Here is a 13,693-nt window from a genome sequence, read left to right as displayed (position 1 = left end):
GTTATTTCACTCTCATGGTTCGGCTCCGCGGTTACTACCTGTCCTAAGTAATTTGAATCGGTGAGCCTAAAAAGTTCCAGTGGTGAAGCGGAAGGGCTGACTTTTGCTGAACTTCGTTTTGTGACCAAGCCGATGCAGGCGACACTGAGCCAAACGGAGCCGAAAGAATGAAGTTTGGACAAATCCGTGCACTACCCATCATTTCCACGCTGGCTGAAGCGCCATGCATTGCAGCTCCCATATACACTAGCGCCAGAGTTCCCTCTAGTAAGTATTGTAGGAAACTATGGTGCGCAAGGTTCGCCTTCAGGGGGGGCGAAGGATCTTCGCGGCGCTCCCCTCCCTGTTAAGTCAGTGTATGGGGCAGACTTTGCGCCCCTCTCTTCTTAGGTGACTGGGGGGGGGGGGGGGGGCGCCCCCAACCCCCCTCTGCGCACGCCTATGGTTACAGCCATAGAAAACTTGACTAAGGTGTCATTCGACTCGCAGAATGAACATTTTTTAGTTATTTATTATTTTGTTTTTCGAATGAAGTTTCAGAGAGCCATCCTCATTTCGGTATGCCATCTTGCCGAACTCTTCGCGTTTCGAGACGTTGCCAGCTTTTCGCAACACACATTTGGACAGGCCTGTTAACCGGTGGGTCGTGTAGGTTTCGCAATGACTGTGAAAGCAGTGCTAGTGTCGAACCAAGATGGTAGTACGATGGAGGACGTAGAATCGAGCATGCCCACAGTTCGTTGTGTATCGCAGCAAGGTTGCAACACACTTTGCATAATGTGCGACCCGAATTCACTTCTTTTCGCAAGGCTACTTTCATAAAGATGTTACGAGTCATGTTGAAATGGCAGCACCCGAATGAGTTGGCCGACTGCAGAGGAAGAAATTTACCCTCTTCTAATAGTTTAAAGTTTGGGTAAGCCTTCTCCGAGTGGGAAATGCCAACAGCACTGAATTAAATCACTGCGTTGACAAAAGTTGAGAATACTTTGGCTGTAGGAGCTGTGGTGGCTCTGTGGCCAACCTGAAACTTCGTTGGGCTGGCACAGACTGCAAGGGACCCAAGAAACACTTAAAAGACTGCACCGAGCAGGTCTACGAATGCTTCTGTCATATAAAGGAGGCTTTCTCATCGACAAAACAGAGGAAAGCGACAGTTGGTCCACTACACATAGGGCACTGTAATAAGTGCATTTACAAAGTTTACAAAGTCGGAACAAATCTTAATATTTTCTTAGCACGAAAATCTGGTCATCGGAATGTGTGGGGTATTGTTTACATGCTACAGGCAGGCATCTTATAATTGGGCAAATAGAGCACCTTCACACAGGGATTAGAATGGGATTTGAACTCAACGAACCCCACAGTACACTAATCACTGGAATTCGCTGCTCTGTGCCTGGAAGTATAGTTGCGCTCTGTGCAACTTGCAACGTGGGAACGTGTGCTCTCACGAGCTGAAAGATTGCGAATGGCTTCAAGTAGCCCTTATTTCCAAAACTAAATATTTTCTTGTTGGGGGATCATCCCCAAGTGACAGAACATTGTTTAGATGTGCAAATAGTTGTGAAAACCATGCACAATTCTTGAGTTCATGGAGGCCATGCGCTCCCGTGTTGCAAGTTACATTAACCCCCGTATTCAGAAACGCTCCTTAACTTGAACTTGACTTGCCACCGCCTCAAGGGAGCGCGTTTGAAACGCGTTTGTCGTGCTTTGGCACCGCGTAAAGGCAGCGCGTTCGAAACACATTGAAGGCGGAGGCAAGTCCAAGTTCAAGTCAAGGAGCGTTCCTGAATACGGGAGTAAGTGCGACTATACATGGTCTAGGTTAAAATGGCCATGACATGGTTGCCCAACAGTTTGCTGTTCTCAGCGAAAAATAGAAGTAGGTCTATTGTACCTGTACATATATGAAAAAATGCACTGTACAGGAATATTTCGGTACAAAGTATGCCCTAGAAGTCGCTGGCTATAAACTTCACCCACCACCGGCGACCACCATTTTGCCATGGCGTATGTGACGTCATGTGCTGCATGGAGTGGAGCCGTCGTCTTCTATCAGAGCCTAAGCCACTGCAAATCGTTCAATTCCAAAGCCAAGCTGAAGAAAGCTCAAATGGCTTGGTTGCACCTGCTGCATCTGACCAGGGAAAAAAAAACGTTCGCCAGAATGCAGACGCTTGCACAACAAGCAGTTTGTTCGCGAGTGCATGGCTCGCGAGTGCACCAGTGTTGCAGACTCTCGGGCCACTCGTGTCTTTATAAAAATATTCAATTATAAGTTAAGTGCTAGACAAAATGCGCCAAAATTTCACCAGCTTGTTTGTGAACGCTCGAGTATTAGCCCACAAAACTCGGATTATGGTTGAAAATTTGGTGTCATTTCCCCTTTAAAGAGCTAGCAGGGGAACCTGCCAGGTCCCAAAGTTCCCACCTGAGCAACAGTGGACTACCACTCACTGACTTCCAACTCCACTCGAACATCATGATAAAAAGATTACACCGTCTCCCGCTAAAGGGGACCATGAGGCGATGCGAAGCCGGAGCACTTGCACAATCGCGTTCCGTTGGCGTTCGCTGGGCATGCTACCGACCACCTCGGGCATGTCACTGACCTCGTGTCGTGGAACGCGAAGAGGAACGCTACGCGCGTCGCGTCTTCCCTCTAGCCTGGCCGTTAATTCTCACAGGGCATGCGGGGAACGCGGTCGACAGGCGCGCGAGAGGGCAACAGCGTAGAAGAGGGGACGCGCTGGCGCTCATTAGGGCGTTGCGCAGGAGAGAATTTCGGCATGTCGAGCCCATGTTTCAGAGAAGGAGTGGAGAGGGGCAAAGGGGAAGCTGAGAGGGGAGTGGATAGGAGGTTTGTGGAGAGGGTTTGTGCATGCACAGTAAGGGTGGTCACGCCGCACACCACCACCACCGGTTTGAACTCCGCTATAAGATGCTTCGCATCTAATAAGAGTTACTCATCTTCAAGCAAGCTCTTTGCAGTGTCGTCACATTTCGTGTCAACTTACCTGCCCGACTTGAAGCTTCCACTCTGTAACACACAAAAACAAAACTCCAAACACAGGCATGTTCAAGTGACAGTTTTTAATACCGGTATGAAAACTCACAACAAACCATAAAAAGTTTTTTTCTTCATTACAATCTGCAGGCATAGTGTCTGTGGTTCTTTTTTTTTTCTTCTATACAGAGATGTTGCAGCAAATGTACAAATATATTCACAAGGCAGTTACAAGATTCTGACGAAAAAAAAAAGTGAGAAAAACCATGATGCAACAACAACAAATATATAGCTGAGGAGAAGGTAAGAACAAACAAACGGGTGTTTCATAAAAATATATGGGCAGGAATGGGGGAGGCAGCAGAAAGGGAGGCTAAGGAAGAATAGCTTTTCACGCTTGAGCCCTGCTCGACAAACGCTGTCTTACACTGGTGACGCCCCAGTGTTGCACTGCACTGTGGTGGGTTGCACTCGTGATGCCTCGTGATGCTTGTAAGCTGGAGCAACTTGCACTCGCATGTGGACTGACTTGCGATCAAATAGAAAAAAAAAAGAGGCTACCGAAAGTTAGAAGTCCTTCGCTTTGAAGCTTTCGCAAAGGCATGTTTGTCAGCCTGCCAATCAGAAATGGCTGCATGCACTTAAATATATAATCAATTACCATCCGTAATGACCAAGTGAATAAAACTAGCAGCAGAAGCTTGCTATACATAGTATGATCACCGCATTATCACTGCAGGGAGCACTGGAAGCACCCAAGTAACAATGTTCGCAAGATTTCTTTCTTCGTGAATCTTTAATTATCACGGAGGTTCCCTACTGTAGCTAGCCAGTGCATGCTATCGGTGGGCCAATTGGAACATGCCTTTACGTCTAGCAGTAAAGTGTAACCGGAAACGAGACTGACAATGTGATTAATGAAGTGTTTCTTCGCTTGCTAGAAAATGTGAGCTGTTCCACCTGTTAACAAACTAGCCGGTTAATAGAAGGAACAAGCTTAGCCGATAGGTGGGTCCGTCGACCGTCAAGGATCAAACGCAGAATTTTCCGGAGGATGAGAGGAAGAAAGCAGGCAAATAACATAACCGGAAAATTGGCCTACGGGGGAGATACTTTAAACCACCAATCAATGATAACCATCTATTTCTCACAGTAACAGCTCATCAAACAGAAGGGGAGGAGGAAAAAGGCGGGCAATGCAGAGGACAGTGCTGAAAAACCTTGAGGCGTTGCCGCCCCCTGCTACTGCTAACGGGAGGTGATGCTTTTTTTGTTATATCTCTTTTGCATCGTCATAAGGCCTTTTCATCTTGCTCGAAGGTACCCGCTCGCGCAAACGTCGCAACGAAAAATCACTCGCCCGGAAATGGTTTTGTACAGTGGGCAGCCGGAAAGAGAAAGAGAGAGAGCGGTGTGACGGAAATAGACGTAAAACTATGTACACGGCACGTTGCGTCCCAGGAAACCAAACGTGCGGTTAAAACGATAACGAAGAGATTAATGGGGGAGAGGGTTTGTGAGGGAGACGATTGGGAGGGACCATAACGAGCGGGAACAGGAAGAAAAAAAAGCGTAAACATCAAAAAGGGCATCCACGGTTCTACCTACCCCTCCGACTTCGCACCATTTTTTTTTTTCTTTATGCTCACAGTTCACGGCCCTCTCCCACTGAGGCTTTGGCTAATGGCTACACCGGGTAGCTTTTTTCTAATCTCGATTTTTTTGTTCTCAGAGTTGCGCATTTTACACGGCGAGCGCACTTCTTTCTGCACGCTCCCGCAAGACGAGAAGGGCATGCATCTTGGCCCACTCACTTTTACTGTCACGATGCCAAACAAACTACTCGCGAACACCGCGGTCTATAACCTCGTCGCGCCTGTCCGTACAACTGCGCCTGAGCACTACGTACGCCATCGCACACTACGACTGCCACAGTCCTGCTTTTACACCTGGGAAGCCTAACAGACACTAGGGGAAGTGAAACGAATGCTTGGGTAACCAAACTGCTGTCCCTTGAGTGACTGAAATGCAAGTTCCAGGGAAAGAATCCAAAATTTCTATTGAAGTCGCGCCGAAACTGAACAGTGAGGAACCTCATTAATACAAGAAACAAACGCAAAGTTACAATCGGGGAAAAGTTCCATTTCTAGCTTCTTTCAAGGTTGTGTCACCCTCTAAAAGTTTTCGTCACTTGACGGTGTCTCCTGCGGATGAGTGATTCGAGAACCATGACTTGCCGTTTTTCCATATGACAGGTGGTTCATTTGAACATCAGATTTGAAACATCGCACCTTCGGAACATCACAACCGCAACTCGGTGTCAAAGCAGGAAGAGGAGAGGGGCGACAGTTACGCCATGAGCGTACGTGAATTTGTTCATTGTGCAACACGATTACAGTTAAATAGCGTCGACCTTCAACGACGGAAAAAAAAAAAAGGCAATGGCAACAGATGAGTGACTTGAAAATCGATGAAGGAAAAAAATTCACATAGGGAGAAAATTCCAAGAGCTTCCAAACAGCTTTACGGAAGGACGCAAGCTGACAGACCTTTCCTCCCGACCGATACCGTGGCAGATCCGTCAAGTCTGAATGCATCACGGATGTGACAGACCTGTCCGACCGTCACACTTGACTGTGTCACGGATGTGACGGATCTGTCCATCCGTCGCGTCCAAATGTGTCATGAATGTGAAAGGTCTGTTTTTCTGTCGCATCCGACTGCGCCACAGATGTGACAGATCTGTCCGATCGTCACAAGGGTCCATTCGTGCTGGGCCCTCATGACACCCAGAGTTCTGCACAACACTGAACTCAATTAAAATACTTTGATCCCCCCTTTTTCTGTGCACTCTTTTCTTTCAGCACAAAAAAAACAACTGTTTTTGATACCCTAACTCTGCTCTTTCTGCGCGTTTAGCAAGAGAAAGAATAAAAGACTAATGATGAGTCTCCTAAGAAAGTGAAATATGACTTTTTCTTGTGAAAACGAGAGCGAGTGTGAACAATGGATGGATATGACGCAATGAGACTGTGACGACGAAGAGTACAAAATGTTGAGAAGAAAGGTGTGAAAAGAAATGCAGAAACATGCAGACTCCCACAAAACCTGCCAAAGGAAGGGGGGGGGGGGAATTGCATAAAGTAGTAGCAAATCTTTGACTCTGCAACAGCGGGGGAAAAAAAAATAGAAGAGTGGGGGGATGGTGGAAGGGTTGGAAATACACAGGCGCTAAATAACATAAGCACTGAATCTTTCTCTCTCTATTTACAATAACGCAGCAAAACTCGATGCCAGGCGCGTGCGTGCATGGTTTTGATGAAAAAATCTATCTCAAAGCTCTCTCTCAGGGAAACAAAACTGGATGTATGACTTAACGACGATGTACAAGGATGGGGGCAGGGAAAATATCATGTAAGCAGTTTGCTGAAAAAAAAAAAAAGCAAACATCGTGTCACAGAAGTGAGAAAGAAAACAAAAAGTTTCCTCTGCGACGGGCATATGTAATGAACCCGAACACGGGCCGATCGGCGGCACGAGCAAACCACGTCAAAACACTTTGCTTTCCCCTGTGGTTCCGTGGCGCCCGACGATTAAAAAAACAAAAAAAAACGCAAGTTTCTGCACTCTGTACAATGCACCACATGTGTCTATATGGCATGACGTATTTACAATGCAATGGCAGCAAAAAGCACGCAGAAGACAAAAAAAAAAAGGAGAAAACACCTCTAGGTCCTTTTTTCGTTTATCCACACACGCACCTATGCAAACAAACACAACAGTGAAAAGACTAACAAGGAAATAAATGCGAATGACGAGAGAGAGAGAAAAAAAAGTACAAGGTAGACAAAAAAACTATTAATATATGCAAGAAGATAACACATGCCTACCGTTCTTTAGTGTCATTCACATTTCTGTACACAGATATACAGTACATCATCCAGTTTTCTTCTATGTATAATTTTTTTTCCCTAGCTCTCTCTTTTTTTGTGGGTTGTGTGTGTGTGTTTGTGGATTCACAGATATCTCACTAGGACGGGAGAAAAGAAGGGGTAAGGGAGGTGAGGGGGGGTCACAGTGAATTAAAATGAAGCATTGCATCGCGACCGGCCTAAGCACTGTCACAGTCATTTAGAGCGTCCGCCCCTTGGTCACTAGCGTCTTGCCAACCGTCACATGCCGAGGACAGAGTCCGAGAAAGACCGCGAGTTCACTGCACTAACTGTCGTCGGTAAGGTAACGCCCGCCTACTTATGCCGCCTTCAAACGAAGCCAAAAGCACCGAGAAACCCTGCCTCACGGCACAGCCAGGCATCAGTCGTGCCAGATAGCGTCACAAGCTGAGGTGACTGTCATTTGCGCAGCCAGATGATGAAGTAACATTTCAGGAGGACAAACTGTTCTCCAGCATGGCCATGTGTCGGCAGGTAACTGCGGCCCACCGAACGTCACACGTGGGGGCCCAGATAGCATTCGAACACCCGAAGGAAGCTCCAGGGCAGTTAAGGGCTAGAAAATGTAACCTTACTTTAGAAGATGTAACCTTAAGAAGGAAGAACTGTTCTCCGGCATGACCAACTCTGGAACGTGATCCAACTGTGACCCTGTGACCGTCACATGCAAAGTCCAGATCGTGTCACAAGCAGCCAAAGGTGACTCCATGGCAGTCATGTGCACAGGTGAATAGTGTAACTCTTACAAGGCTGGTACGTTGTACGTGCTTTGCAAACAGACAAAAACATTTTTGCCACATGCGATTGGTTGAGGCTCGCGCATACATCCCCAGTTTGAGACGTCCGAGGAAGCCTCGACCAATCACATAAAGCAGGAATGTTCGAGTGTTTGAGCGGGTACAACTCCCCAGCCCCGTTCTCCAGCATGGGCCAGGTTTTAGAACACAACCCTAATGCTATTTAGTGATCGTCACATGTGGGGTCTAGATAGCGTCACCAACTTCTGAAGGTGCCTCCATGGCAGTCATGTGCAGAGCCAGATTGCATAGACTCTCGTTAAAAGGAACCTGAAGGGACCAGGAATATGTATGCCATTTAACAGGCTTTCCATTTACTGAGAGATGAACAGTGGTGCAGAATTCAAGTACTAAACCAATCACATTAGAAGCATTTGTTCCATTTAAGCAGCAATGGTGGTGCAAATGGTGTCACCACCGCTGTGACACCATTTGGTATGTCCGAGTGAGCCACATTATATTATAGTCACATTAATGAAAACCGTCACATGCATGGCTTGTAATGTATCACAAACAGCTAAGTGGCTGTGTTGCACATTGGTTGCACATTGGTTGCCAGCTGGTGGCCATAAAGGTTACTATCCGATCACTGTGGATACATCACAGAGACTGATCAGCCTGCTTCGCAGGTCACCAAGTGAATCCTTAATTTGAATTTGCCCCTTCTGTCTTTCTATGTTTCATTTCCTAGTTATGACTGCTGATGTCGAAATTCGTCTTCCTGAACACCACCCCCCGCTCCCCTTCTTGTTGCAAAGCCAAGAAAAGCCAAAAAGCTGACCGGCTACCCGAAAAACAATTTTGTCTTTTAAAAATCAGGGGCCGAATTCACAAGGTTTTTTTATTAGTAAGCACTGTATTGCCATTGGCTAGCTCTCAAAAAAATGTCCTGTGTGACAGGCCTAAGTTTACAAAAAAGCTCTAAACTAAGTAGTTCTTGTGAATGTGGTCCATATTATTTTTTTATATTCATGGCCCCTAACGCTGCTCTGGCTGTGCAGGGAGACGGAGCGCTATCTGCTTTGTTTGTTGCCCCAGCATACACACGTCGCGTCACTACAAAAATATGGCAAGCTAAAAACTTCCGCCATCGAAGCATTGGCTGCTGAATCTCCACGTGGCTAGTAGACGATGGCCATCCCAGTGGCGCTGCCTGGCAGTGACGGCATTGGCAGCAAAAGTGGCACGCTCGACCCTAAAACAGTCTACGAAGAGAACAGCCTTTCTGGACTGGACATTTGTTTGTTTGCTGAACGGTCACCGTAGGAGCGGGAGACCGTGATCAGTGAGGAAGAGAAAAATAGGACGAAGGTAGGGGTAAAAGAAATACCAACAAAAAACAAAGAACAAACGATAACGGAAAGACTAAGAGCGAATATCATTTGAGTGAGGCGCGACCTCTTTTGCACGGCTCCCCGGTGGAAAATATGCGAGGATGCCGCCACGGACGCAGAGAAGCGGCAGCAGCGGTAGTAGTAGTAGTAGTAATAGTGGTACAGAGCAGGTAGCACAATAGCAGCAGTAGTAGCACACAGCAGTGTCCTCTCCTTCTGGGTTCAATGTGTGTGTGTTTAACGCGCGATCACGTGTGTACATCATGGTGGTGGTGTGTTCTTTTGCATTCCTAAGGCCCCGTGGGTGGTTGCTACCTATGGCTGTCTTTGGAGTAGCGCCGCCGCTTGTTTGGGGCTGCCGCCTCCTGCTGGGGGTCTGCACAGAACAGGAGCGTACGGAGAGTTGAGACGGTGCATAACAGCTTGAACTAACAAAAGAAGGAGAATTTAAAGGCTTGTTTTCTTCGTTAGACACAACATTAATGACAACCAACAGACAATCAAGCCAAGGAATGAATAGGGGGACGTTATTTGTAGTAAATGACAATATACATGTGAAGAAACTAAAGTGGACGAAAAGGCAACTTGCTGCCGGCAGGGACCGAACCTGCAAGCTTCGAATAACGCGTCCTATGCTCTACCAATTGAGCTACGGCGGCGGTCGTCCTCCCGTATACTTTATTGGGTATATCTGTGCACTTTGACCTGCAAAGGAGTGTGAGACACTCCTTTGCCTGCTGGCGTCACATAGCAAGTGATCTTGTTACGAGCTGGCAGCTGACCTGTTCCAATTTCTTCACATTTATATCATATTTTACTACAAATAATGTCCCTTATATGTTCCTCGGCTTGATTGTCTGTTAGTTGTCGTTAAGTATGTGATTAAAGCATTTACTAAAGGAACATTACACACAGAGCAAAAAGATAAAAGATTTCGCACGTATTAGTGAATTACCGTTCACATTTACCAGAAGCACCATTCTGGCCACTGCCTTTAAGGTTCTTGAACCGGTATAGCGCGTCACGGAAATGAAAAACCGGGCAAGCCGGCCAGGCGAGAGGACGAAGCGCTAACTTTCAACTGGATTTTATTGGCACACTGCGTCACATACATAGACCTGCACAAGCAAGCAATAACACCCGAGCGTCATGCCAAGAAGAGACTGGCGTGACGCTCGGGTGTTACTGCTTGCTTGTGCAGGACTATGTATGTAAAGCAGTGTGCCAATAAAATCCAGTTGGAAGTTAGTGCTCCGTCCTCTCGTCTGGCTGGCTCGGCCGATTCTTCATTTCCATGACGCACTATACCAGTTCAAGTACGACAAACCGACTCGCCCAATCATCAACACTTGTTGATTTTGAGGCTCCCCCCTGTCCACACCAACTTGCTGTGATGTATATTTCGATGGAATCTGCTAGGGGAACCCACGTGTTTCATCACTGAAAACGAATTACACTGTTTCCTAAGGAAGTCGGAGACTTCACATGGCACATTTCAGGCAGTTTTACTGAGCCAATGCAGCCAAAGTATAAAAAATAAGTACACCTGAAATTTGTGATGCTGCATGTGACGTTCAAGTGCTGCCCTTTATTCTGTCCACAATAATAACACTGGTCAAACAAACACCGATGAGAAGTTGTCCGATCAAACAGATTCCAAATTTTTAGTTGACTTGCTGTGCTTTCAATGCATCTAAAAGCTGCTCATTCAAACTGTACCATATGGTTAATTCTTTCAACTCTTACTTACTGCCCATCCATACCGTAAATATCAGCTGCCTTTGTTCCTTCTGGCTAAACATTTGCGCTCATATATTCTTAACTCTTTCGGAAAAGGGGCCGTTTTTACTAGGTGTGAAAAATAATTTTTTCCGGCTAGATAGTAATGCCTTATTTACATTGTTTGGTAGCAAAATGTAGCTAAAAGAACGCTCTGCCCAATAACATAATTGTTGTACACATATTTATTACACATATTAATGAAAAAAATGTTTATAAAGAAAAGTTTATACAGTAATTATTCATTTAAGACTTTAAAAAGAGGATAACTTAAAAAATAATGAGGTTAAAAAAAATTCAAGATATACAATTTGTAGCTTCTTATGTTGCAAAAAGGTTGTACAAGTTTAAAAAATTATTTCTAAAAACTGTTCTTCCCACGAAAAAGAAAGTTAGTGAGGGTGCGTCTCGTGCCATTCTCGAAAGCAGTCCCTCGTCGGGATGAAACAAAGATAGATGCCGCATGGCTGACACAAAACTGCTGTTTTCATCTGTGTCTTTCGTTTGTAATAGCAGAGCTTGCAATTCCAGCGTTTTTCTTGCACCTGGGGCTTGTGTTCGGACGTTTTTGGAGGTGGAGGAGGGGGAACATGTCTTTCGCCAGTGCCAAGAATCTTGACGACGCATCCTCGTCATCGGTGCTGAAATCTGATGAGTCAACATCTTCTCCAGACTCACTGATGCTGATTACATCCTCAAAATCGACTGTTGATGCGCTGGATTCGCGAGAAACGCATCGTCTTTTGGGAACGCCTACACGCGATGACGACGCCGACACGCGCGCACAGCAACCCGAAACTTTTTGCGGCGAGAGAAGACTTCCCCGTTGCAAAAAACAAGCAAAACATCGCAGATCCCTTCGTGTGTTTCCCACTTTCTTACCTAGATGGCGCTAGGCGCCCGTAAACTGCGCGACGGCGCGAGAATTCAAACTTGAAATGCATCGTTCAAATTGAACGATTTGAATAGGCACGGTAGCGAAAGAGTTAAACAGCCAATAATGAAGCCAATTGCCTGCCTGCACTTGTCAGTGCATTCAAAACAATGAACAGGTAAAAAAGATTCTGAGACGGTGAAAATCCACATCAAAACGAGTCATCGCTGCTTTTCCCGATACGATGCACCGAGTCATACTCGTGCTTGCACATGTAGCTGAAACTTCTGACAATTCAAACAAAAATTCAGGGGTCCCATCAAGTTCGAATATTCAAGAGTTCATTGCTTTTGTATAAAGCTTGCACATCATCATGAATGCACCACAGCATTTCCTTGCAATCGCTGCTACATTTTACCTTGCAATTTGCCTTTTTACAACAAGGGGCCCTGCAACACTTTGTGAACATGGTCAGAAAATGCTGCCACTGGTTGTTGAGGCTCCTGCAAACGTGTGAGCCAAACATTATAACGCAGCATGAAGCATGGAAATTACAATTAAACTTCCATGACAGCTACAAATAGCTCTCTCTTCTCTCGACTAATGATGCCATAAGCAAAAAATGCCTGCATCATAAGCACAAAGATCACGGCCACTGGCTGTGTTGAGCATTGTGAGCTGCACAGTTACCACAGCCATCGCAGGATGCTGTGCTACACTCTATAGCGCTAGAATTACACACACTATGGAACTACACCAGTGCACTCACAATCACACTTAAAGTAAGCCGTGCATTCAAAGAAGTGCTCAAGGTCATGATGCGCGCTGACAAATGGACGTAGCTTCTTGCTCCCTTGTCATACCCCCCCCCCCCCCTTAATAGCTTTCAGTGCGCTTCCTTGTACGAAAGGAAAGAGAAAGCACTTAAAGCATTCGACAAATCCCTGTAACTGCTCATACTTCACGGATTATAAAAATTTTTTGCGGCAGTCGATTCGTGAGGCACTAAACTCCTTCAATGAAGCCATTTGATGATTACTTCGGAAAGTGTTGCAAGGCCCCTTCCATGCTTTAAATGGCAATTAATTAGCTGTAGCTTGAACATCTACCACCGATATTGTGCCGCCCTGCAAGTAAGCTTCTTGCCTGCTTGACAGCTGGCGATTTTCCTGCATGGATAAAAATCTCTGACAATAGAAAGCATAATCTCCTTACCTGTGGAGGGTCCCGACGCCCTGGTTTTCCTCTTCATGACAACCACAGCATCGTCGTCCCTGACTTCAGAGTCCCGTCGAAAGTTACGCTGGTTCGGCAGTCGGGGAGGTGACCGGTGGTCTCGGCCCACTGGCACTGCAGGGAACAACCAACGCACCATAAGCCTGGCCACGTTTTTTACAGCGAAAACTGGTATGAGATCACAAGAAGAGCCAATTTTGGTGGCATAGTTGTCTGCTACTGCTGCTGGTGTTACATGAACACCATGTAACCTTTCAGAGCTCCTACAACGAATGAGCACGGGGACAAACAAAATGGAGATCTTACTCGTGGCTGGGGACCGTCTCGATCGGTCGGCGTTTCTCCTCAACGCCTCCTCCGCGGGTAGGGAGGCCACCGTGGCCACGGGCGAAGGGCTCGACAATGCTTGCGACTGCTGGCTCGCCATTGCTTGCTGCTGCCCCAGCCTGGACCGGGCAGCCTTGGACTCGCTGCTCCCCGCCGCCGTCAGCCGCCGTGGCCGACCGGGACCGCCGTCCTCCCGCCGCGTCGTCGGAGCCGGGGAGTCCGCCGCCGTCGCCACCGTCGTGAGCGCCTCGTTCTCCTTGCCCTGCCGCTGCGGCCGAGGCGGCCGCACCCTGGACTTGTGCGCGAGCTCGCTCAGCGACATTTCCTCCTCGCTCGAGTGATCGGACTCTCCCTCCTCGGCCGCAGCCGGAGATGGCACT

General features: G+C 46.9%; 1 protein-coding gene across 1 annotated transcript in view; it reads right to left on the bottom strand.

Annotated features, from left to right (window-relative positions):
* Nucleotides 1-3,084: 3,084 nt before the first annotated feature.
* LOC119407322 (mucin-19) overlaps nt 3,085-13,693 on the bottom strand; it is a 46,203-nt gene continuing 35,594 nt past the window's right edge. The window contains exons 8-10 of the mRNA XM_037674238.2: nt 13,293-13,691; nt 12,966-13,100; nt 3,085-9,473 (exon numbers count right to left, since the gene is read on the bottom strand). Coding sequence (XP_037530166.1) covers nt 9,409-9,473; nt 12,966-13,100; nt 13,293-13,691 — 599 coding nt within the window. The 3' untranslated portion in view covers nt 3,085-9,408. The remainder of the gene's footprint in view (nt 9,474-12,965; nt 13,101-13,292; nt 13,692-13,693) is intronic.

This window comes from Rhipicephalus sanguineus, chromosome 10 (genome assembly GCF_013339695.2).
Source record: "Rhipicephalus sanguineus isolate Rsan-2018 chromosome 10, BIME_Rsan_1.4, whole genome shotgun sequence".
NCBI lineage: Eukaryota > Metazoa > Arthropoda > Arachnida > Ixodida > Ixodidae > Rhipicephalus > Rhipicephalus sanguineus.
This window is presented reverse-complemented; position numbering and strand designations above follow the sequence as displayed.